The sequence below is a fragment of the Manis pentadactyla genome, chromosome 3 (genome assembly GCF_030020395.1).
Source record: "Manis pentadactyla isolate mManPen7 chromosome 3, mManPen7.hap1, whole genome shotgun sequence".
Lineage (NCBI taxonomy): Eukaryota > Metazoa > Chordata > Mammalia > Pholidota > Manidae > Manis > Manis pentadactyla.
The window spans coordinates 111,675,922-111,703,326 of NC_080021.1; the positions used below are offsets into that span (position 1 = coordinate 111,675,922).

Here is a 27,405-nt window from a genome sequence, read left to right on the forward strand (position 1 = left end):
AACTCGAGGGTACTGTCTACATGGGGACTAAGTGTAAGCCTACACGGGGACTGCTGTGTTGGTATGAAATGCAGCAATTCACTTGAGGTGGGTCAGCTGCTCCTGCCTGCACAGAGCTTCTTTGGCCTTTTGAATGGACACTTTCTCCTTTTTGTTTGGGTTTTGTTTAATTTCATACCTTGGCGACCTGGATGACATGTCTTCTGTGCTTTCAAGGCCCATTTTGTGTTTTCTGAAAGGGGAGAGTCACAGATTTTGAAGGGTTTAAAGCCTGGATGAAGGTCACAAAATATTCTAAATAGAAATTGGACCAAGCAGCCCACCCCTAAATAAAGATTCTTAAATTAAAGATGTGATGTCAGGTGGAATGTTGGGGGTAAGGCCTGGGCTCTTACTGCTGTCGTACGGGGTTTGGGGGACCATGGAAATGATGGCAGGTGATGCTCAGGAGCCAGAATCTCAAGTGCACATGGAATTTTAAAATTAGCCAGAGACAGGGATTGACTTTATTCTCTGAGCAAATGGGTAGTACTTCCAGCAACATGGTCATATTTGTTTTAAAAGATAGGATGAAAGTGACTGAGTTGATGTGAACAGCTTCCTGGTCTTTCACTTCATCACACAGAAATGCCATGAGAATATAAAAATGTAAATACCTAGGCCAAGTTCAAAATCAAGAAATGGAAATCCTCAGCTGTCAGAAATGAAGAAGAGCTTAAGGCCAAACCAGTGAGCAGGAACTAAAGCTTAAATGGACCATGAGAGGAAGCCATGAAGATGTAGACCTGAACCGCTGGCAACTGAAGTTCCAAGGTGGAAACCCATGGAGAGGGAGTTCAGGCCACAGTTTCAGACCTGAGCGACAAAGGACTCCCTTGCCCATTAAAGAAGGGTGAAGACAGCTGTGCCAGCTGAGAGACCTGGTGACAAAGCTTGACATACAACTGGGGTTACCAGGGAAAATATCAACAAAGAGAAATGGGAACTCCAGGCTACTGTTACCGCAAATTTACACTAGCCACATGATAAGGAACCCAGTGTGGAGAACTTAAAATGGAAACTGTTCTGGAACAGAAGGAATTAGTAGGGCACTGGCAGAGGCATCTGCAACCATTACATTGGTATTCTGCCCATCAGAACTTGAATGGAAAACAATCCCTACTGAAAATGAGCTCACACTCAAAAAGTACAAACCACATGGGTAAGGAAGCACTGCAGAGAGAACTAGAAGACCTAACACATGAGACAATGCAGGTTCCAAGAACTAGAAATGATAAAATGACCAAAAACATCAACATGAATATATTTAGAACGTTCAAAGAACTAAAGGAAATTAGAAAAACCAATTCTTGCTATTATCTGACCTTCTATAGCTTCCTAGTGGCTGGCTTTGCATTTCCTTCATGGCCAATCATGTGAACATGTTCTCATGTATCTGTTGGCTATTTGTGTATCTACTTTGGACAACTATCAGTTCCTTTGGCCATTTTGAAAACTGGTTTTTTTTGTCTGTTAATGAGTTGTAATAGTTCTTTAATATTCTAGATGAAATTTCCTTGTAAGAAGTGATTTGCAAAAACATCTTTGCATTCTGGGGGATGCCTTCGGCTTTCTTTATGGTTTCCCTTGAAGCACAAAATTTTGCTGGTGTTCAGTTTATTTTTTCATTTGTTGCCTGTGCTTTTGGTGTTATAGCTAAGAAACTATTACCTAACCCAAGTTCATTCTTTGGTTTTTGAAAAAAATAACTTGCATTACTTTCTGATTATTTTCATACCTTTTTATTTTGTTTAATTGTAGTCTTTTTTTTAAAAAAATGCATATATGCACATGAAAAGATGCTCCACATCGCTAATTATCAGGGAAATGCAAATTAAAACCACAATGAGATATCACCTCACACAAGTTAGGATGACCAACATTGAAAAGACTAGGAACAACAAATGCTGGTGAGGATGTGGAGAAAGTGGAACCCTCCTAAACTGCTGGTGGGAATGTAAAATAGTTCAAGCATTGTGGAAAGCAGTATGGAGGTTCCTCAAAAAACTAAAAATAGAAATACCGTTTGACCCAGGAATTCCCCTCCTAGGAATTTACCCTAAGAATGCAGAATCCCAGTTTCAAAAAGACATTTGCAACCCTATGTTTCTCACAGCACTATTTACAATAGCCAAGAAATGGAAGCAACCTAAGTGTCCATCAGTTGATGAATGGGTAAAGAAGAAGTGGTACATATACACAATGGAATATTATTCAGCCATAAGAAGAAAACAAATCCTACCATTTGCAACAACATGGATAGAGCTAGAGGGTATTATAGAGAAAGACAAGTACCAAATGATTTCACTCATCTGTGGAGCATAACAACAAAGCAAAAACTGAAGGAACAAAACAGCAGCAGACTCACAGAACCCAAAATAGACTAACAGTTACCAAAGGGAAAGGGACTGAGGAGGGTGAGTGGGAAGAGAGGGAGAAGGGGAATAAGGGGCATTACAATTAGCACACATAACATGGTGGGGCACGGGGAAGGCAGTATAGTACAGAGAAGACAAGTAGTGACTCTATAGCATCTTACTATGCTGATGGACAGTGACTGTAATGGGGTATGTGATGGGGACTTGATAATGGGTGGAATCTAGTAACCACAATGTTGCTCATGCAATTGCATATTAATGATACCAAAATTTTAAAAAATGCTTATGTGCCTTATCCTGTCCATTTTCCCCTTTCTTTCTGTAATTATCTTTAGATGAGGTCTTTCATGTATCTCATAGTTTAAGCTTACTTTTCTCACTTAAAATTTTGTAGTGAATGTTTTCCCATATCAAAATTCCCATATTCAAAATATTTGGAAGGATCACATTAGAAGGCTTTATATTCCACTATACAATTTATGTACCATGAGGTACTTAATCATTTCCATATTCTTGTACCTTTATAAACTGCTTTCATTATTGTGGTATTAACTATTATGCAGTAGTGAACATGCATATAAATACATCTTGGTCCAAATTCCTAATTCTTTCCCTAGAATAGATTCTAATTAAGAGGTGGAATTACTGGGTCAAAGATCATGAGTATCTTACTATACAGAATCCAAATTACTTTCTAGAAAGTTGTGCCAATTCACATTCTCCTAGTTAGTGCCAGTCTCATTGTATCTTTATAAGTATGAGTATTATTTTTAAAAATCAAGTAGTAATTGTAGGACATTTCTCTTTAAGGTTTTGTTCCTTTCATTTACTTAAGGCTGAGAATAAAGTTGCTGGTTCCAGTATGATGCAGCTCCCCTGGGAAGCCACACATTCTGCCAAAGCTTTCACAGTATTTCTGTGACTTTTCAGTGACCTCACACTTCATTTAAAAAGGTAAAACACAATTGCCAGGTCATTAGCAAGTACTTTTTTAAAGGAGCTTCCAAAAAGTCTCTCATAGAGATGGCTTGTGAGCTGGTGTTTTATTTGGGTAAGATTGGTGGAGGATGGAGTAGTTCACAGAAATGAACAATTTAAGGGCAAGTCTTGAGTTGTGGGAAGAAAGAGCAGATCATCTTGCTCACCAGATGATGTCTTCAGGGCAGGGACCCTCAGTTACTCTTATAATGAGAGGCACTGAGCTGCACAGACTCCAGGCAGGCAGATCAGTGTGAGAACCTGGGTGCTACCATTTTCTGTCTGTACATCCTTAGGTTGGCCTTAACTATACATAAGCACTTAGCATAGCTAAGCAGGTACTAGGTTCTCAATAAATGTTAGATATTTTCCAGTACTGTTCATCTCTGTATCCCCAAAAGGACAGCAAGGAGTGGGAATATAATACAATTATGAAATGAATAAGTTGAGTAAGTTATGGAAAAATTAAAAAGCGTGGATATGGAAGACACCTCCCAATTTTCTGTTTTATAGAGCTCTCATAATCCTCCACTTCAAAACTGAACCATTTCACGTTTGAAACCTTCCTGAGCTGTTATCCACTTAGGCTTCCTTGGTGAGATTTTACTCTGAAATACACCATTATTTGCAGGCTGTTATGTTTCTGTTCTTGCAGGGGTATACATTTTGCTTCAGTTCTGCTATTTTAAATCATTTAGCAGATTACAAAAAAGAAAAAAAATCATTTAGAGTCTGATTTAATCAAGGGGTATAGGATGAAATGTGAAAAATCTAGTGTTGTTATGATCCTTGGCTTTTTGAAGGCTGCAAAAAGGTATAAATTAAATGACCTTTCCGGTCAGGATTTTATGACTCTGATAAATCCCCCAGGCTTAGCAGTTGTCAGTGAAATACATGCAAGGGGGACTATGAAGATCCTTTCTCTGCAACTATTTTCCAATGAGTAGATGAGATAATGGATTTGATAGGTCCTCCAGAAAAGCAAAGTTTTATAAATCTAAGATGTGATTATTATAATGTAGGTAATAAAAGCACAACAAAAATATGAAGGAGTTAAAATTGAGGCAAAGATTTTTTTTTAACCATTTCATAAGATCTTATAGCTAGAGGGATTGTTAGAAGTTTTGTGGTCCAAATCTCTCATTTTTATATATGAAAAAGAATGAAATGACTTTATCAAGATCACATTATTTTAAACCAAAGTCTGGTCACTCTAAATAAAAATAATGAATGGTAACAATTAAACTGTAAAATGTTCATAAAAGACTATATTACTTACCTTCACAATGCAAGATAACATAAACTTACATTCATGTAGTTCATGTATGTGTTTGAGAGCACTTTAAATGCTATTGTCCTACAGTAAATTTAAAAATCTGAAATGAGAAATTTCAGTTATGAAGGCTTCATTGAAATTGATCACTTCAATGTTTTGAAAATGTTTTTGCTGCATAAGCAATGCAAATTTTTAATTTCAGTCTCCATGCTTGAAGTAAGTTAGCCAAACAGCCTCTTCTTTGGAGAACCTCTTGTAAGGAAGGTGTGATCTTCTTTGGAGGCTTGTTTACATTGCAATTAATAAAGGTTAATGAAGTCTGTTAGGAATTCCCTTTTGTTTTTTTTCCTGTGGGTCCCATAGTTAAAGTTAAGCTACTCCCCTTAAGCAAAACTTAGTTCCTGGAAGCCAGCATTCACATTACCTTGAGCTACAAAAGTCCTGTGTCCAAGGTATTGAGTGGCATTTTGAATACACAAACATTAGGTTACAATTTTTGGGTTTTTTTTGCAAATACTACTTTGATCTTTAGGAAGAGCAGTACCCCCTCTCACTTTCAGATGATACTGTATTTAAAATGCAGTTCTCCTTCACCCAGCTCTAGATGGAAGGACTGCAGAGTAGGGAGTGAGAAATCTAAACCACATTAGAAAGCTCTAGAAAAACTGCATTTTACCATTGTAATTTGATAGCAAACAGACAACTGATTGAAGGTTAAAGCTTTTTTATCATTTATCACCTACTGGAGAGACCTAGCCAGGAGGTGGTGAGTCCTGGAAATCGTCTGATGGGGCACTATTCTTTATGCAACAGAGTGGGGCGTACACAGAATCTGGAAAAGAAGCTAAAGGCAAAGAAAGGGAAATGGAAAAAAGATGACTTTGCTCTTCTCAGGCTACAGCACACAGTGCTTTCACTGCTGCTGGAAAAACAAGGAGCGCTGCAGAATATGTACTTGATTGACATCAGATAATCCTGCATAGTTAGGAAGCAAGATGATTCTCCCCTTGCAAAAAGATAAAATGCTAGTTCTTCCAAAAGCAGCACTCCAAGACTATTTACATGACGCTCACTTTAAATGAGTTGAAGTGCTTTTAATTGATACTTAACTGGGAGGCTCTATCACTTTCATTTCACCAACTCTCTCAAAATGGCACGACGAATGCCGCCCATCGGCAGCTGTGAAAGTATGATAAGACAGGATGAGTAAACAGGCGATCTCTTCCTCAGAAGAATTCATCCAGAAGAATTTTCAAATTATTTTTAAATGCTCTACTTCCTATTGAAACATCGCAAGAGTTGTTTAGAGCTTTGCCTGCGTGGTGTGACCTTACTGTTTGGTAGTCTTGCGGTAGGATCATGAGCTGTGTTTGAGCTGGGACGTGCCTTAGGAACTGTCTTTTCTAAGTCACTCACTGTTTTTAAATGAGGTAACAGAGATCCAGAGAAGTTAGGTAACTTGAAGGATATAAAGTAAATTCAAGGGTAAAAGGGGACTTCAGAAATCCAAAACATCGCAGTCACTCATATAACTGTCGGAAAAGAAGATGGAAGGGATGTCTAAAATTTCTTCAGTGTCGACAGCAGGACGTTGGCGACGGCAGCAGTGGAGAGACAGAGACGCGTAGTTGAGAGGAGCAGTTCCTGGACTTTGGCTACAGTGTTGAAATAATACCAGTCTCATTTTGAGATAATATTTCGGAAGAGTGTTTGCCAGATAGTGGAGTTTTTCTATGTGAAGTATAGGGCCAGGCTTTTGTTCTGAACAGCCATCTGGGAAGGGCTTAAAGGGAGGATTAGGTCCAAAGTGAAAAATATTTTGCATTTACTCAAAACCTACATTCTGAGTAACTCAGATTTTCCAGATTCCCTCTTGGTAGTCTCCCAGCATAAGGGACAGGAAGGAAGAATCAGCAATCTTAATCTCAGTAGTTTGGGTATGGAGACCAAGACCCAGGACATTCTGTGACAGGGGCAAAAACACGTCTTTTGTTCCAGAGTGTATTTTTCTTGCCTGATCATGCACTGGTGACCAGAATCCATGGGGAAAAGCAAAGGCCCTCAGTTGCCTTGGCAATGATTTGGCCTTTGTCAGGTTTCAAGGGAGGAAGAAAGAGGCAGATGAGCTGGGTGGAAGGGGCTGGCTGGACTCCTGAGGAAGGGCCCCACTCTTGTGAGCTCTCTTGACAAATGTCATGGCCCGGTGACCTATTTCTTGTCCTATGAGGGATTTCCTAATAATTCTGGGATTATTTTGTTGCTATTAGTATCAGTAAGGCAAAAGTTTGACCTTATAATTGCATTATAACAAAGCATTCCATATATACTATATTTACAACAATTGTCGCTATGCTGGTTCATATTACTTTATCCATATAAATCACAGTATTCTATTATAATACCTGGATTATTTGCATAATATTAAAGCATTCTTTGAGTTTATTAGGAAAAGGAGTGTAGACTCCTGTAATTCTGTGGAAAAGGATGCTGGTAGCTCCTCATATTTATTATCTCCTTCTTGCCTAGTAACAGGGCCCCTATATTAATGGGGCACACGGCCACTGTGATAAATGACTACATCATCCAGGGCCCCTTGCAGCCAGTGGGTCCCACCTTACTATGTTCTTATTAAGATGATGTAAACAGAACTGTTATGTGAGACATCTAAGACAAAAGGGTGTGCTCTTTCTCCCTTCTACTTCCCAGCTGATTTCAGAGGAGACAGATTGAACTTTAGGAGCAACCTTGAACCCAAGTATAATATGGGAAAGATGTAAAGTGGAAGGAACATGGGCCCAAACCAATCTTGGATCCTCTACTGCTGTGTTTCCTTAGGTGACAGAAAAATTGCCATTCTCATTTAAGCTACTCTTAGTTGGGGATCTCTGGATATATTCAGCTGAATAAAATCCTAAACAATGCACAGCTTAAAATACTATGCAAAACATTTAGCCAATCTAGAAAAATCATCACGCAAAAAAGTTTCACCAACAGATACACAAAAATTATGATGTCATTGTTAATGGCAATTTGCCTTGGTGGTTTGGAAGGTTTTCTGTCATAATATTGAGTTTCTGAACCAGATTTCTTCCTACCTGCACTAAGGGGAGCTTTGATAGGAAAGCTGAACTAATAGTTCAAGAGCCTAAATTCTTTGCCTTCTGAGTCTTATTGGTGCTGTGCTCTTGAATAAACCATACTGACTGCAATTTTTCCCTCTGTAAAATAAAAGTTCTGGACTAAGTCATCTCCATTATTCTTCTAAGCTCGGCAGGCTATAAATTTATGAAATTGCCTCTTTCCTTTTAAAACCACTGAAACTGATTCTGGTCCTATTCCCATATGCAAATACATATTAACAAATACCTATTGGAGTGCCTGGTATATGTAGATGATCTCCCAACTTTGCATCATATGGCATATGCATATATGTGCATTATGGAGAGGAGGGCCACAAAGCTTATTTTCAAGGAATTTATGTTCTAATTATAGAGAAAAACTAGGCAAACATCAAGTCATAGGATTCTGCATGACCTGTGTCTCCTGACTCCTAGTTCAATGCTATCTCATCTGGCTCATGTTCCTTCTCTCACAGAACTCCACATACTAAATTGACAGAGGACTACTAGCTATGTGGTTTACAGGGCTCTCATTGAATTCGAGAGATTTTATTTAATGCCACAAAATTCCATTCTACCTTGTTATTACCCATCTAAGACTAAACTGTTTGCTACGATAACAGTCCTTCAACCTCCCTTTAATTGACATGAGCTGTGCTTCATCTTGCTTACAAAGCTACCTGGCGACAACTATTACTAACTGAATGCCCATGTGTTGATGAGTTGGTGGAACAATTAAATTAGAAAAGACTTTACGGAGCAGGTGAATTTTGATCCAGAGTTCTAGGGAGTTGACAAACATGGGTTGTCAGAGAAATGGGGACATTGTCTTAAAGGGGGTGAATGGTGTTTGCAAAGAGTCAGCGGTAAGAATGATCAAGCAGCATGATGCAAATGGTGGCCAGGTTGACTGAAGTGGGATGCAGTGGGGAGCTGTGGGGAGCAGGACCTAAGAATGTTCCTGCCATTCTTTTTCTGCCCTGCCTCTCTGGTAAGCATGACATACTCCCTTTAAGCCCAGTATGTGGAGTATGGAAGGAATTCACGTAGAAGAGAGATAGATGAGGATATTTGGGTGGTAAAAGTCATTTTAAAGATAGAGAGCAAGGAATGGCAAAATTATCACTGCAAAAATGTATCCTCTTTGTACAAAAGTTGCTGTTTGTATATGTAGGTTTCATGCTTCACTGTGTGCGCCTGTGGTATGGATGAGATAATCTTGCAGTAGGAACTTAGAATTGCCTGACTTCTGAAAGTTAAGTCGGCTGTGACTTTCTGTGAATAAAGTATCTTCATAGGCTTAATTTTCTTGGGGCTGTGTGTGTGTGTGTGTGTGTGTGTGTGTGTGCGTGTGTGATATTTAACAGAAAGAGAATAAGCAGGCAGCTGATTTATCACAGTATGTTTACCTCAGTGTATCATCATTGAAATTACCATAGATGTTAGAAGTAGAAAATGTCATGGTGTTTAGTGTCAACTCTAGTCTTTTCCTGTTGCAGCACAAACCTCCAGACAGAGTCAGGACAGTTCCTAAGCACTGACTGTCACAGGTACAAAGCTCATGGCAGCATATTTAGGTAATAGGTGGTGGACTGAGTGCAGCAAACTGGCTTGGCCAAGTAAAAAGGAATGCACTCACAGTGCAAGTCAGTGTTGGGGCGCATGTGTGTTTTCTACCAGAAGGCATGGAAGGGGTCTCCCTCCTGGTCATCTAAGCTTCTGTGCAGTACCAAGTACCAGAAACTTTCCCAAGTACAGAGTCCACATGGAGGAAACCATGGATGCCAAGGGCGGAGACAGGGAGCTGCCACTGGGCAGCAGAGAACGGCCACCCCGGGAGTGCCCAACCAGCCAACCCGAAGCCCACCCAGCAGCCCCATGCTCTCTGTCCTTGTGAAGCCCGATCCACCGGGCGGCACTCACTGGCCCACTTTCCTTCCTTTTGATAGCTCATTTCTTGGATTTCTTGCATTTGCTCTTTCCCATCTACCCATGCATATGCATGAATTGCTCTTCAACAGTCACATACAGAAACATCACACTGCTATGTTTCATACCTAATTAAATCTCTGGTTCTGCCTCTGTTGGTGAGGGAAGCCAGCTACCCAGTGCAGTCATTACTGGAGGCCTCTGTGCCTGAGAGTGGACCCAGTCCTAAGTATTCTGGATTGGGGAGGCGCCTCCAACTCTTCAGACCTCTGTGGTCACACTGATGCATGTTGTTCAGTCCCTATGGTCTATTCCAAGGCAGGAACCCCTTCTCCCGTGGTACACATGTGGGATGGGCACCATTCTCGGTCTCAATCAAGGCCACTGCTCCTGTGTTCAGGCTCCAGCATCCCCGAGCATCCTATGAGACCTCCTCGACAGTAAACAGGAGTGCAGGTGGGCCCCCAAACTTCTCCATTTACTGCTCCAGTCTCTTCTTTTTGTTTCTGGTCATTTTCACCACCTATAGTCAAAGCCAACTCCATCTCTTTGTCTAGTAACAGTCTCTAGAGCCTGAGTAGGATTAATTTGCCGATTTCTGTTTTTAATACACAAATCTAAAATTTTGGTGAGCCCTGAACTCAGAACTCAAGAGTTTGTTCTATCTAGAAGGAGAAAACATTTTTCCAATTTTTTCTAGATCTTATTGTAGCAGGGACTAGAATGTAAATTCATATTTTAATAGATTATCTTGCCACATACATAAAGGAATTTGTGGCTGGTAGGAAGAAAAACAGGAATATTTTGACCATCAGGAGATTGGCAAAATTTTTTACTTGTTTTTATTGTTGATTTGTTTGATATTATTAGGGGTGATAATTTCTTAAGGTCAGTTTCTTAAGGTCAGTGTGGCTAATGAGTTAAGCCAATAGGCAGAATGAATTGGTCAGTTCTGCAACTCTGATCTACCAACCACCTTGCTCTGTTTGTAAATTTGGGTTAATTATTCTTCCATTCTTGTCATGTGAAGGAGGAGAGCATGTTCCTTTGAATACTTAAAGATGCAAAATGTTTTGCTTCAGTCTCTTACAAGGATGGAGAGGTATTTAGAAAAAGCCAAACGAGACAGTTTTTTCCATTGCGGGGGATATTAGAGGAAGAGAACGACCTAAGTTTTGACAGTAAGGATGTGTGCTTACATAGAAGGGGTCCCTCTAGATTACTATGTTTATCCTTTGGCCTGAAAACATGACAGTGATGGGAAACTCAATTAGCATATCCACCATATGTCCAAAGAACCTAAAATAAAAATGAGGGGGCAATTTTTTATTTATTAGTAGTCCCTAACCTATGAAACCTCTCCTCCCCAAATTAAGCAGGGTTAAATATAATGTGCTTATATGTATATACTGTATTTGTTTTCTATTGCTGCTACAACGAATTGACACAAATGTAGTGGCTTAAAACACCCATCTATTGTCTCATAGTTCTGTGGATCAAAAGTCCTGGTACAGCAAGCCTCACCTGGGTCTTCCACTTAGAGTCTTACAAGGCCAAAATCAAGGTGTTGACAGGGCTGTGCTCCTTTCTGGTATTGAGCTCATTCTGGTTGCTGGTAGAATCCAGGTCCTTGTGGTTGTAGGAGGACTGGGGCCCTGTTTCCTTGCTGGCTGTCAGCTGGGGCCCACTGTTAGCCCCTAAAGGCTCTCTCCAGTCCTTGCACATGGCCTCCTCCATCACATCTTGACCCTCTACAGCTCAGAGCCAGCAAATGCTTTGAAGCCTTCTTGTGTGTAGAATCCCACTGACTTGCTCTTTTGCTGTGACTCTTCTGTCTTTAACTGGAGAAAGTTCTTCACTTTTAAGGGTTCACATAAGTGGATTGGACCCCCTGCTCCCCAGATAATCCAGGATAATCTTCTCTTAAAATTCATAACCTTAATCAAAGTCCCTTTTTGCCATATAATTTAGCATATCCATAGGCTCCAAAGAGTAGGGCATAATCTCATTTATAGGTGAAATCTAAAATTTATAGGTGAGACCTAAAAATCTCATTTAAAGGTCAAATCCATAGAACCAGAGAGTGAATGTTGGTGGTGAGGGCCTGGGGAAAGTGGAGAGAGGTTGGTCAAAGGATACAAACTGTCAGTTATAAAAAAAATAAGTCCTGAGATCTAATGTACCACATGGTGACTATGGTTAATAATACTGTATTATATACTTGAAGTTGCTAAGAGAATAGATCTTCAGTTCACACACATAAAAGATGAGGTGATGGGTTTGTTAATTAACTTGATTGTGGTAATGATTTGATAATGTATACATGCACGAAACCAGCATGTTGTATACCTTAAAAATATGCAATTTTTATTTGCCAGTTATACCTCAAAAAATATACTGTGAAAAAATAAACATAGGTAAAGGAGAAACAGGTGTATGCAGATATGTAAATAAAGTTCAGAAGTCTTTGAGGTGAAGGCCAGTTGAAGGTCTTTTGGGAGAGGATAGTTATCAGCCAGAGGATGCTAGTAGGATGTACTTGTACAGACTGTTCCTAAGACAGCTCCAGGTCCCACTTGCTATCCTGGCATTTTCACTGGTGGCACCTTTCACACTCATAAGTATCCTGATCTAAACATGTATTATATAGTAAACCTGTCTTACTTAATAGGTTCCACCTGGAAAGTACACTGTCATTTTTTGCAGATTTTAACATATTATTTTATCAGAAAATCTGCTCCACATGCTTTGGTTTCAGAATTCTGCAAAATGAATGAAAGACAACAGTGTGACTAAGGTCCCTGAATCAAGTTTCTAATTCCTAAATTCATCTTTGTTTCTGTTTGTCTCTGACATTCAGTCTGTAAATTCCATTAATGGTATTAGGAAATGACTGTGTCTTTTTTTAAAAACAAATTTCCTTTGTCTTCTTAGTATATCATTGTATAACATAGTTTAAAATGTAATCTTACACTCTTTGGAGAGAGAAAAAGAAAAACATTTAATTTCTTAAATATTAAAATATTCTTTTTAGTATTTTAGTTTTTCCACCCTGAAATCTCAGCTTTTCCTTGTCATTTGGACCCATTCTAAATGGTTTTAAGTTCTTAGAAGTCATATTCATGTTTGCATGCTAATTAACCTATATTGGTGAACACATGTATGTGTAATGGTGATAAGTACAAGAGCAGGTGACAATAGAAAAACTAACTCTGGCTTTAAAGAGACTGCATTTCAGCTGGCTTTTGTTTTTTAAACCACATCTAAAGCTTTTGTCTTAAAGTTATCACACTCAGCAGGACTACTTACTTGATTATGAGATAGTTTCACTATTCATTTAAATAAAATTGATTTCATGGACTACAGTTTAGATCTGAAAGATCTGTGAACTATTCTGGATTTTGAATGCCTTTAGAAAATCATGGATGAAGTAAATAACAAGTTTTCTGTTGATTAAAATGGTGTGTGTTGCCCAGGTCTGGTAACATGGTCAGGTGGTTAAAAAAAAGCATTCACTTCAGAGTCAGGCAGATGGACCACATGCTGGCTTTGTTCCTTAGCAGTGGTGTGACCTCAGACAAGTTACTCACCCTCTCTGATACTCAATCATTTTATAAGAAAAATAGGAACATCAGTACCAACCTGAGTGGGGGTTTGATTCAGATTAAATGAGATTAGTAAGAAATCCCTAGCACAGTTTCTGATACACAGGCAGAGTTTAAAAAATTACTTGTTACCACCTCCTTGCGTCTTGGTCTGGCTAAGCTAGTACACTAGTATATTAACCTCATCCTCATCATCCAACTTGAAACTGAACCCTAGTTCTGTGGTGAAAAATTGGTCTATTAGGTTTAATATTCTTTTATTATTGTTTTACTACATTGAATTTTTTTTTAGGTACACCTTCAGGGTCTACTAAAATAAATTTAAGTATTTTATATGATCATTTGCTTTTTAAAAATGATTGGATATTTGAAGTTATATAACATGGCCAGAAGAATAAAATTTTATTTATATTAGATTTGTCATTTCAGTAGCATGTGCTCCTTGTTGAAAGGTCTTACTACGAAGAGCTTAATGTTAGTCATTCTTCTCAAGAGTAGCAAAAATTTCCTTTTTGTTGTCTGTCTTTTGGAATAAAATAAATTAGCTCTGATTGGTGACTGGGGAGGAGGGCCATAGTCCCTCTGTGGTTCCTTTGGTCCCTCCTTCTTGATTCTTCTGAGATGCCCTTGTCCATGGTGCTGATCGCCAGAGAGGCTGTGCTCAAGTTTAAGTATTTGATGATCCAAGGGTTTCTTCCACACCAGGCACATAAAGAGCATCCTTTGACTGTAGCTGCTGTCTTCTGTGTTGGGCCTGTTGTCATTTTAAAGCTCTTCTTAAACTTCCCAAATGCTCAGAGTTCCAACTTGTCTCTGGTTACTATTTTTTAAACACTCCTAGCCAGTGTCTTGTTTCATGCTGTGGTTGAAGAGTTTTGAGCTGTTTCTTGACCCAACTCACTCATGGTTGTGTACAGTCAAGTCCTCTGTCATGGTATCCTCATTCATTCATTCCACAAACTTTTACTGCTCCCTTCTGATTTAGGAAAATCTCAGTCTTCCTCATGTGTTTCTCCATTACTCTCACATTGTCACACTCACAACACTTCTGACTGCAAGTCACCTGTGCTTCTGAGTGACCAGCTATAGATCCCAGGTTCCAATGAACTCCCTCCATCAATTTGCTAGAGTGGCTCACAGACCTCAGGAAAGCAGTGTACTTACGAGATTACTGGTTTATTATAAAAGAATATAACTCAGGAATAGCCAGATGGAACCAGATGCACAGGGCACAATACGGGGAAGGGGTGGGGAGCTTCCGTGTCCAGTCCCGAAACCTCCACATGTTCACCAATGTGGAAGCTCTCCAAACCCTCTCCTTTTGGGTTTTCATTTATGGAGGCTTTATTACATAGTCGTAATTGATTAACTTCACTGGCCATTGGCAATTGATTAACCTCCAGACCTTCTTTCCTCCTGGGAGATCATAGTGAGAATGGAAGTTCCAAACCTCTAATCACATGGTTGGCCCCTGAGAATCAGTTCCCAACCTTAAGTTACCTAGGGGCTTTTCAAACACTACCTCATTAACATAATAAAAGACACTTTGATAACTCTTACCACTTAGGAATTTCCAAGCGTTTTAGGAGTGCTGTGCCAGGAATGGGGTAACATGGCAAATATATATAAACCACAAATATATATTTATTATAAATTTCAATATCACACCTCCTAATTATAGACTCCTATCATGGGCTTTTAGAGAAATAAAGGTGAATATCATTTAGTACTGACTTCAAGAGGTACAAATAGTGTGCTCTGTGAGCCTGCTGCAGTGAGTTAGCCCTGGTTACACAATCACCTGGGGGGCTTTTAAAAATCTCCATGCATGTGCTCAATCCCAGACATATTTAGAAGTTTTAGGGATGGAGGTCAGGTCAGTATTTCAAGGTCCCCAGGTAATTCCAAAGTACAGACACAGTTGGTAACCACTGGCTGAAAAATGGGCCTGACACATTCTAATTCTAACTGGCTTTGCAGCAGAGTAGTAATGAAGTCTTATATAGCTTTGTTCCTGTTGATTTCATGCACCTGTCTTCATATTCCACATTGGATTTCAATTGCCACCACTTCAGCGTTGGAAGGGCCTCGTGTAACTAGTACACACTGAACAAACATTTGTTCACCAATATTCACAACAAACAAATGATGAACATTTGTTTGTTGATAGGTGAACAAACACTTTTTTAAAATGCCACCCTTTTTAATTGAAGTATAGCTGGCATAATATTATAATAGTTTCAGGTATACAACATAATGATTTGACATTTATATACATTATGAAATGCTCACCAGGTTAAGTGTAGTTACCATCTGACACTGTACCAAGGTATTATAATATTATTGACTATATTCCCCATGTTGTACCTTTGATCATGTGACTTAGTTATTTTGTAATTGGCAGTTTATACCTCTTAATGCCTTCCACCTATTTTGCCAGTCCCTCTAACCCCCTCTCCTCTGGCAACCACTAATTTGTCCCCTGTATTTATGAGTTTGTTTCTGGGTTATTTATTTATTTGTTCATTTGTTTAGGTTTTTTTATTCCACATATAGGTAAAATCATATGGTATTTGTCTTTCTGTCTGACTTATTTCACTTAGCTTAATGACCCTCCTCTTAACAACACATTTTTGAGCACCTACTGTGTTTGTGGCTTATTACTAGATGGGGGGGGTGGAGCAGCAAGGACATCTTGTCTATGCCTGAATTCTGTCTGTCCCCCACCCTGTGTTTTCCCCTCCATCAGAGCCATCTGGGGAGTTTATGAACAGACCAGGCTCTTGGCTTCCTCCCTAGCCTTTTACTGAGCCCCGGGGGGTGAAGTCCAGGGATGTCTCTGTACAGCAAAGCCTAACAATGCTGAGTATCAGCACTTGCAAAGTCATGATGATGGGCCAGTGCAGGACCTGGAGCACTGTGGGTGCCGCTGCTGAGAGTCTGGTTTCTGGAGGACAAGGAGACGTTGCTGCAGAAGCAGTGGTCTCTGAGCAGGGTCTTCAAAGATGCCTATTTGCTCACAAAGGGAATGGGAGGGAGAGCCTTTCAAGCAAAAGGGAGACTCGGAGTTAAGTCCCAGAGGCATGTTGAGGAGATTGGAGCCCAACCATGAGGGATCTTTTGGAATTTTAAGTTAATTCACTTTTATTGATTTCCTACAATGTTCTAAGCACTATGCACAAAGGTAAACTGCTCAGGGAACAGGATGTTTCTGGGTCTGGCTCTGAGCTCTTGTTTGGTTTGGCAGAGCGATGCCCTATCAGTGCCAAGCTCTAGGTGCCTCCTAAGAACCCCAAGGCTTCTTGAACCACAGTGTTATGGAGCCACACCCAGTGTGGCAGTCTCTGCAGGAAAGGCACAGTCTGGCCTGTGCATTCAGGCTTACCTCTCCCTGATCCAGTCTGGGCAGGCGGGGTAGGGACTTCCCAGCTCCAAACTTCTGGAGGCTCTAGAAGGAGGCAGAGTTTGTTCTGGGAGGTTGGCTGGTAACATGCTTGTGGTTGTCATGGCTGGTAATCCTATGAAGTTGGTGGTTCAATTTTACAACATGATTAATGCCAGGCTATCAATATTATGAGTAGAATAGGTTTTGGTAGTTTAACCTGGAATCCTAACCACCATTTAGAATGTTTTATGTGGGGGACAGAGTAAACCATGTTCCAAAACCTAAATTTTTTTGAGTAACAATAGCTACTTATTGATTGCTTTTTAAGCACCAGGCCTCAAATGCTCTGAGCTTTTACATTTACTTCTGATTACTCATCATCACTCCTGTCATCAGTCCTCTGAGATTCTGAGATGTGAGGTAGTACTCTGTCTGTTTTGCAGAATGTGTGGCCTGTAAGTAACAGAGGTGTATATAGCTATTAGAAACTGAGTGTGTAACAACCATGCCAGGCTACTTTTGGAATATGGCTTTTTATTAAGTTGGTGGTTTTCTCTGCCATCTTATTTTATGTACATATCTCAGTGTCTGTAGAGGGTTCAGTGAGTAGAAGATAAAACAGATTGAAAATAAACCAAATGCCCCAAAATAAATAGGAAGAAAAATACTTTCCTCTTTCATCTATCTTTCTACAATGCTCATTGCTACATACAAATTCTTTCTCCTGAATTCTTTTGCTTTAAGAATACCAGATAAAGGGGTAAGAAAATGTGAAGCTGTTCAACATGGCTGGAATTGCAGTCAAGGTTGAGTTCAGATTATTCTGTTCCAAGTTCAGACTCAGTGGCTGTAAGATGATTCTGATTATGCAAAAAAAAAGGAAAAGTTTAGAAGGTTATGATGAATTCAACTGAGTCATGAAAACAAGTACTGTGATTTGCTAGATATAGTCCTTGATTTTTTTCCCCCCTGATATCTAGGCTTCAGGCTTGAGTCATAGTTTATACCTTGCCATTTGATTGTCCAAATACCTGAAGGGAAAGGGAAAGCTATCAGCTTTGTGGGTTCTATTTGTAGGTATCATTTCCACAGGAGAAGCATAGAGAATGCTTTGGTGAGAACTTGTAGTTGAAATATACAAAAGGGGGAAACTGCAGAAACAGAATTCCTTCACAGTGATAGAGTTGAGTAATATTCAGTTATTCTATACTTGCTCCTTATTCCAAAGTTCAATTATTTACTCATTTACAATTTTCTGCATGGCTTGACATTTAAGCCAACTATTCTATGTTTATTCATTAGCTAGTCCAAACATGTTCTCCTTCTCTAAACTGTTACTGCTTTTGAGAGTCATTTGGTATGATTCAAGTATATCATATTATTTAAATAAGATTCTACTGAGTGCCTTCTAGGTACCAGGTATTCTACTTGTAACCTTTTTTTGCACATGTAGTAATTTCAGGTACCAAAGGGTTAACAAAGCATTGCATAGCTGTTAGGCATTTCAAAATATTTTTAGTGAAGATATGAAATTGCATGACCTCTTAGTAAAAAGAAATTAATTGAGCTCATGCTGTGAAACTAAATAAATCAGTGGGAAGAAAAATGGTAGGGTTTACTAGTGGAATTAATTAGATCAAGGGATGCCTCTCCATTGTACTAAGTTGCCTCTATTTGTTTCTGAATGGCTGCTAATGTTTAAATCTCTGGGCTGCAAGACATTTACTGTTTTGCCAACAGTTTCTCTACTCCAGGTGTTACTGGAAAACTAATCAAGTGTAGTAATTGATTTAATGACAGAATAATTCAATAGTTGCAATCTTTGGTAAAATCTCACTTCTTTATTCTTAAGGTAAATTATCAATTTACAAGTCTTCGCTGAAAAGCAGTTGTCTTTGCTCCCTTAAAAAGAAGAGTTATTTGCACCCAAAGTGTTTTGGGGTAAAATATCCCTTCTATGAAGCCCTGTGTTTGGGTATAAACACTTCATTGACAACCAAGTCTAAGATGGTAGGCCTGAAGGATAATTGTCTGGCTGTTTAAAATTACACGTAATCAAAATGATGCCGCCTTGACAGATGGTCTTGTCCAGGCTGAGAAGAATTCAGTTGTAGAAGTTTTTGTGCTTGCCTGTTGCTGTGGTAAAGGGCTCAGTGTTTTGCTTTTAAGTGCCTATGCCCTGTTTGAACTGCCCACCTAAGCCCCTAGTACCAGTCTTCTGATGGATGACATGCTCTTCTCCCCATAGGGACATGTGTAGTATGAGGTCTATGTATATACATATCCACATTTATGTATATAATTACCTATATATGTGTACCTGCTGAACGACCAGAGAAAGTACCAACTAGACATGAAAAATGCAGATTTCTTGTCAAGGCTAGAAGTCTCCTCAAATGTCCATAGGTGTTGAGAGTGGCATAGAGCTCATGGGGGAAAGAGATGGGGTAGGCAGGAGACATCACTCTGTAGAGGAGACACCATTCTGAGCTGGGCTGGCCCCTGCTTCTAGAGCTCATCTTCCCTACTGATTCCTAATAATGGGCAGCTTCCTTCCAAATAGCTGGGGACCCTCTTCGATTTCTGCCTGCTCCCCCTGTCTCCCAACTGTCTTCACAGCTGCTTTTTCATATCCTCATTTGTGCACTTGAAGAATTTTTATTATAAATGTATGTATGGATAATAAAACTTAAGAGCACATAGACCACAATATGGAAAACTGATGTCCCCCTGACTGTACCTTGCTTTTGTGCTTGCCTCTGTAATCATCCCAGGTGATGTACTGGCCCCTCCACCTCTTGTTTTATCAGCTTGAGACAGTATATATTGATTTCCTGCTATGAAAGACCTGGAGTTTAGCATACTTGCACTATTCCTTCCACTTCTAAAAAGGTTTTATTCTCATTAATGATCTACTTATTAATTGATTTTATAGCTCTAAATAATGTACTTAAATATCTGTTTCTTAACACATCAACCTTAGCCTCTCCTCTAGACTTCTCAACATATCTATAAAATGATAATTATAACACTTATAAATAAGACTGTTATGAGGATTAAATGAGAGAATCCATTTAAAGTATTTACCAAGAGTTTGGCATATAGTGAATTCTCAATCAAATGTGGCCAGTATTCTCTGAGTAATCTCCAACATTCAGCACCTTGCTACCCTCTCTAAACATTCGCCTTGGTCAGCTGGAGTGTGACTTTTGTATCATTGTGGTGTCCTTTACATTCTCAACTGCAGCTTTTCTTGTTGACATAAAATGATGCTTGCCCTCCACTGGCTCCTCGGGTCACCCAGTTCATTGATCACCCAGTCTGTTACATTTGAAGACATGCTCCCTGGGCCCTTTGCTTTCCCATTCTAATTTGGACTGATGACTTTCTAGGTCTGCTGCATAGTCATCACCCTGGTTATCTTATATAAAATGATCAGGGAAGCCCTCTTTGGAAATGATGTTTGAGCAAAAACCTGAACTAGGGAGAGAATTCTAGGCAAAGGAATCAAGTGAAAAAGTCTCTGAGGTGGGAGCACCTTTGCTTATTCAGGGCATGGCAGAGGACTGGCATGCTGGAGGGAGTGAGCAATCAGGGTGGAAACCACGGAGGTAATGAGAAGCATTTTGAAGATAAAATTAAATGGACTGGATGTGAAATAAAATAGAAAGGAGTCAAAGACAACACCAGTCATTGTGTTCTAAGCAATTGGAAGGATTGGGTTGTTGTTTACTAAGATGGCAAAGACTTTGGGAAGAGAAGATTTGGGCCATGTGGGATAGGAGGAGATGTGCGAGAAGGGGCAGAGAACAAGAGCTGAGTTTTGGAAATATTCATTTAGAATGCCTACAAGAGAGCCATGGGAGATGTGCACTGGGAAATTACATATATGCCCTGGAATTTGGGACAGACATCTAATCGGGGAGTTTAAACATGTGGTAGTTGAGCAAGGAGATGAGTGATGTCATGGAGGAAAGGAACGTAATCAGAGAAGAGAATAAATAGGGCTGAGGGCCAAGCTCAGGGTTATGAGTACCTTGGGGAGGTGGATGCCGAGGAGCCAGTAAACGAGGAGAAGGAAAGCCAGTGAAGGACCAGCAGCAGGACAGAAGCTAAGGGAAGAGAGCATTTCAAAAGGAGAGAAGAAAAGAGATGCAAAGACGGTTTAAAAAAAAAAGAAAAGAGCGTGATAAAAGAGGTGGAATGCTAATAACAGGAAAAAGAATGTAAGAGCTGAGAACTGACAGTGGGATTTAGCCAAGTGGAGCTCATTGGTAAACTTCCTAAAAGCTAAGTGATTTTTTTTATCTCTGAGGAGGGAAGGGGAACCATCCCCACTCCTTGGGGCACTTTTATTCCCAGAGATGACAAGCACTCCACCACCTGCTAGCATCTGCATTAGCACTCAGCAGGGCTTGCTTTAGCCCTTGGTGTTTCTGCTCTGTTCCTGGACCAGGGTGATAGTCATTTCTTTAAATAAGTTTCATATTTGGCATGCTCTTTTTCATTATGTTCATCTCCATTTTTTTCCTTTGTGTTCTGGAAGATCATCTCAAAAAATTTTTTTTCATATTGTGTTGATTTTTGTGTATTTTTAAGTCTTTTGTCATCCTAATTTGCAGGCAGATTTTTAACGCTGCCAATACATTTCTGGTTTTATTATTATATCTCTTTTTTTAAATCTATATTTTTCTTCTCTTCCTATGTGTTAAGCAACTTACTAATTTTTTGCTGTCATACTACTTGTTTGTCTCATTTCACAGCTTGTTTAAATTTAGGAAACACAAATCCACATTGCTGACAATCTTTTTGTGAAACTTGAAGTAGACCTCCTGATGCATGCATTTCCTCTCCATCTTAAAGATGACATTTCTGTCCTTTTGGGTTGCAAGATTTTCTTCTGTTGGTTCTAATTTTTCCTGTTAGCTCACCTTTAACAAGAAGGTCATTCTTTAGGTCTGATTTTGCCAAAATACAGGGTGAATGAATTCTGTTTGGTGTCCCTCTCTGTTCACCTTGTTGTGGTTAAAATTTCTCTCTCACATAATAACAACCTGGATTATTTTATACAGATCTTTTTCTAATTTCCTGCATCTGGGGCTCATTTATATATGGCATGACTGCTGCACTGGCAGAGGATCTTCGGCAATCCCAGCATCTGTTAATGTGAAGAGGAATTTATTCTTAGATTCTCTGATGCATCCTGTAGGTCATTCCTTTCCAGAAATAGGGGGAGAAAAAATATCACCTCCCTAGCTTGGACAGCTCCCACAAATTGCTTCTTCTCCTTGTCTTACAATAGATTTTATATCCAAGGGTTGATACTCCTCCCAACAAATTTGTCTTTTTTCATCCCATCGCCTCCAAAGTGTTTTATTGAAAATGCATGTGTTGGGGGAATTTAGTAACCACAGTGTTGCTCATGTGATTGTTTATTAATGATACCATAAAAAAAAAAAATATATATATATATATATATAAAGACATAGAATTTGGCAATATCAACAAGAGCTGAACACATGCAAGCTGTGTGACCTACCAATTCTAGTCCTAGGTATGTATCCAGCAGACAATTGTAGACATGTTCATCCAAAGACATGTACAAGAATGTTCATAGTAGTACTATTAAAAATAGACCTCAAGTGGAAACTGAAAGGCTCATCATCAATAGAATGGATAAACTGTAATATATTTAAATAATGAAATACAATGCAGCAATGAAAAGGAACAAATGATAACAACATACAGCAATATAGATGAATCTCAAAAACATTAAATTGAGCAAAAGAAGTCAGGCTCAAAACGGTACATTCTATATGATTTTGTTTATATAAAATTTAACACCTGGAGAGCCTAATCTATGGAGTTAGAAGTCAGGATACTGTTTACCCTCAGGAGTGTGGGTAATGACTGAAAAAGGTTGAAGGGGCTTTTATAGGGCTGGTAATGTTCTCTTTCTTGATTTGTATGTTGGTTAGACATTTGTATTCACTTGGTGAAAATTCATGCTTATTTACACTTGTAATTTGTATATTTTTATGTCTCTATGTTATACTAAAATAAAAAGTTTTAATATTTCAAAAAAAAAAGAAAATGCATATGTCCAAAAGGGTCTGAAAATCTGTGCTTTTCTTAGAAGTTATAGCATATGGTTTAAAAAGTGATAGGGTTAATATAGGGAAAAAAACATAGAATGAAGAATTAGTCTTCCTTTTACATTAGTTTCAAATACATCATGTAGTATAAATTTTAAACATGATTGAACTTCTATGCATGTAAGTTTTTCACCTAACTAGTACATTTTAGATACTTTTTAAATTGATAAAGCTATGTTTGTTATAAGTTACGATACATTCTCCTTAATTCTTAAGTATTTACAGATCATCTTCAATCTGTAAGGACATTCATGAGAATGGACATAATCATTAAGACAATATAAAATATTTAGATTTCCCAGAAAGGAAGCATTCAAGAGAACTGATAATAATCAACTTCCTTCATATTTATTACTCTACACAAGTCAAGTTTTCTCCCTCACTCTCTTTGTTTTTAGAGTAGTTCCAAAAACAAACGTCATGAGGCAGATGTTGAGGGATGCCTCCCCCCCGTATGTGAACATTTTACATGAAACCAGTTAGAGCTATCTGTGAAATGGAATAAAATTTCAAGTGGTATCAGTGTAGATGTCTTAGGTTTATGGGTGAAAGACACATAGGGTGGGATTTAAATAATCTTAATTTCGGTGTAAATCTTTCATCACATGTCTCTTCTCCACAAGGACCCTGGATCTGTGTTGAGATCAGGGGAAGTGAGGTAGGAGCTCTAAAGTCACCTAGAGTAGCCTTGGTTAGCAGCATGTTAATCCACTAAGGATTATTCTGGAAGCTCATATCAGGATAGCATTCTCCTAAATACAGCTGAGCTTCACATCACACTAACTGCTTAGCAGTGGTTCTCACTGGCCAGCCCTCCAGCTAACTCCCCTCTCATTTCTTAGATTGATCAAAATGCTTTCTGTTAAACCCACTCCCAGCTGTGGTTGCCTGAGGTCTTCCAATGTGACAGCCTCTTGGTTGACCTTTCTCTGTTCTCCCATGAATCCTGTGTCAATTTCCAGATGCTTATAAATACTCATACCTACATAGACACATTGCATTCTTGCTTGCTTTCTTATCTGAATAGCCTGTCTATCCATCCTTCAGACTGCTGTGAAATTTTTATTGTGTACTCAAATCAGGAGGCTATTGTTAAGCACAACTTGCAAATTGGATTTTGGAAAATGAGGTGGGCCAAATTTACACATTTACCACAAATAAATGCCTGAAAGTCCATTCCATTAAAGAGTTTTTAATTAAAAAGAACAACCCATAGGTGCCTCATTGTTGTAGCATAGAGGATCATTCAGCAGACTTCAGAGGAAGCAGAAGACTTTGCACCATGACTAATGTCCCCTAGACAAAATTAACCCTAGCAAAGAGCTGGGCTGGCCATTAGAGGCTAAGGTAATTTTGTTTGAAGTGCTACCAGCTCCTCACATTCATTTCTTTAAGTCTCCTAGAATAACAAAGAAAAGAGTAATCATGGCCTCAATTCTTTTATTTTCTCCCAATACAATTTTAATATGAACTCCAAAGAATGCCAGCTAACAATACCACAGTAGGGGAAAAAACAGTTGCAGAGGTATAAATAGGGATAGGATAATTTTCCTCTTCACTACTAAACTGGGATGTTCGTGAAGTATGGAGCAAAGATTAATATACCTTTGTAGGCCCTGTACCTGATAGAAAAAAATCAAATAATCAAATCATTTCAAACTTGAATGAAATTCACATTCAGGTTTACAATGCTTTCAATTAATGAATTATCTCAGAAGGAGAAAGTTCCAATGCTTTATTAGCTTATGATGGACTTCAGGGGTCAGTAAGTTTTATCCCTCAGGTCACTAGGGTTTCTACTGTCACCTCAACTGAATGTATTGTTCAATAGAGTTGGTAAACTCAGTTTATTTATTAGAGGAAAAATGACAGGACTGAATAGGAAGCCAGAGATAGAAAGGAGTAGGAATTAAATGGTCAACTGAAGAGAAGATTGCTAGCAGCAAAGCTCTGTCATTAACAGTGATGACCTTTAGCTGTAATTAAGGCCACTTTGTAGATTTACTCATGCCTGTGTGCCTTAGCCTAGAGGTCCCACACCTGTTGTCTGCATCAGAATCACCTGGGGAATTATGAGGGCAGGTTAAAGGTATTGAATCAGAAGCTGTGGGGCTGAGGGCCAGGAATCTGCATTTCATAAGTGGTTCACATGTTTCTGATATACAGCTAGTTAGGAAACCACACTACCTGTAGGAATACATCCAGTATGAAGTGCCATGCCTTCCCCTTCAGAGAAGGAATGGGGAATCTTTTCTCAAGAGCTTCACATTGGTGGATGAATGGATAATGAAAAGGTGGTACATACATACAATGGAATATTGCTCAGCCATAATAAGAAGGCAATCTGGCCATTTGTAACAACATGGATGGACCTTAAGGGCATTATGCCAAGTAAAATAAGTCTGGCAGAGAGAGACACATACATATGATCACACTTACATGTGGAATCTGTAAAACAAGTCATGGGGATGTAATGAACAGCATGATCACTATAGTTAATAATACTATATTGCATATTTGAAACTTGCTAGGAGAGTAGATCTTAAAAGTTTTCATCACAAGAAAAAAAAATGTGTGAGGTGATAGATGTTAACTAGACTTAATGTCGTGATCACTTCAAAATATATACAAATACTGAATCCTTTTGTTGTACCTGAAATATAATGTTATATGTAAGTTATAGCCAATTAGCAAAGAAGAACTTCATGAAGAATCAGTTGGAATACATTGGAAGAGAAAAGCCACTGATTGATTGATTGGTATACAGAGAAAGCTATATATGTGGTAAAAATCCCTCTGATGTAAAGATAAGGACAAAGAAATTAACATTTTATTAAGTATATACCAAAACGTTTTAAACATTTCAATCTGGTTAAAAGAAGGGGGCAGTCAAGAGACCCCAAGCAAGACACAGCAGAGAGGAGGCAGACCAAGGGAATCTGATAAGAAAGAAACAGGATGGACAAGTGTGTGCCTCTAGCTAGTTTTCTCTCGGATGCAGTAGAAAAAGCAATCATAAGATTGCCCTGAACACTCAAGGAGGAACAGTCAGGCCAGATCTCCTTCCCCTGGTTCCTCCCGTGATAGAGTAGGACAAGCTGGGTTCTGAGGCAGCCCAGACATTCGTTCATCAGGTTGTCTGGAGAAAGTAACTTAATCTTGCCAAGTCTCAGTTTCTTCTCCTGAAAAACGAAAGGGGTAGAGAAGAATAGTGACTTTCAATTCAACACAAGAATCCAGTTTCTTATGCAATCGTTTTAATGTTGTCTTGGGGAAACCAACTTGACAGCAGTTGTAATTTTAGTGACTATTAATTGAAAAGTTGGTATTTTTGAATACCCAAAGTTTGAAAAATACCTTAAGAATGACAAACTTAGAGTTTCTTTTAATTAAATTTCATTTATTGACCATTGCACCATCTATATACACTTTCAGAGTAGCTGTACATCTATATTTATATGAGATACTGACATTGTTTCATAAAGTCTGGTCTATATAAAATATCACTTTTAAAAAAATCAACTTAAATCTGGCTCCAAATATCACAAAAATGATTTTTTCTATAGAGTAATTTATCTAATTTCAGTCATTGTTAGGGCTCCTGCCTCAGTTCTAGGGTCCCTCCAGTCCTAAACCCATGCTGATTCCTGAAACACTTGTTGTCCAAAACCACTTGGTACAGTTGCCTTGTTAGCTGCTTCTCTGAGCAAACTAATATTTATCAGGTCTAAAAGCCCTGGCTGATGGTTGGTCTGTCTTCCCAGAAACACCAGACATACTAGAAAACAAGAACATTCCCCAACCCATTGATATATGAAGCTCACTGCATTTACAGATTCACAGTTCTTTTGTTATGAGAACAGCCTGAAGTCCATCGGTTAGGGATGTCCAAGCCCCGCTGCAGCCCTACTGTTCAGAGCTTCTAGGATCTCTGCCTTTTGGTATTGATCTTGACTGGGAGCTGCTACAGCCCACAGCCTCCATCAGTGGGCACTAAACTCTCGATGTGTGATGACAGGAGTAACTTTGGATGAAATTGTCACTGTTGGTTGGTTGATTGGTTATCTAACCTGAGGTGAAATAAAAACATATGCAGAGTCATATTTGGAAAAATAATGGGGCAACTTTCCACTAACCACATGCTTACAGCATTCTTTGCTCTGGTACCCAAGGGATACCCTCCTCCTACAACAGACTGTGGCTGTAGTGGTACGTGGGGCTCTTCCTCAGCTAAGCAGCTCTTCTTCAGTATTTCTCATTTAAATCTGAACTTTATTATTTTTGACCATGGCATGTTACAAAAACATTCAACCCAAAAAACAAGTACAGTGTGTACTTCAGAAAGGTTATGTGCTCTCAGCAGAATTTCTAAATATACATATTTACAGTATTTTAGAGGTGGGTTTATCAGCCTCATAAAAGCATCACTGTGTTTAGACTGAAGTGTTGAAAATGACTTTAGTTTGATTGTTTTGGCAGCTGGTACAAAAACAATTACTCAGGGTCACAGATGTCTAGGACTTTGGCTTCCAGTTAGAATA

General features: G+C 39.0%; 2 protein-coding genes across 2 annotated transcripts in view; one reads left to right on the forward strand and one right to left on the reverse strand.

Moving 5' to 3' along the window:
- Positions 1 to 11,456, reverse strand: part of LOC118910112 (uncharacterized) — a 92,713-nt gene extending 81,257 nt beyond the window's left edge. Inside the window, exon 1 of the mRNA XM_057499354.1 lies at positions 11,269 to 11,456. Within this exon, the coding sequence (XP_057355337.1) occupies positions 11,269 to 11,456 (188 nt within the window). The remainder of the gene's footprint in view (positions 1 to 11,268) is intronic.
- Positions 1 to 27,405, forward strand: part of KIAA1217 (KIAA1217 ortholog) — a 638,036-nt gene that overhangs the window by 75,125 nt on the left and 535,506 nt on the right. The gene's annotated exons all lie outside the window — the stretch shown is intronic.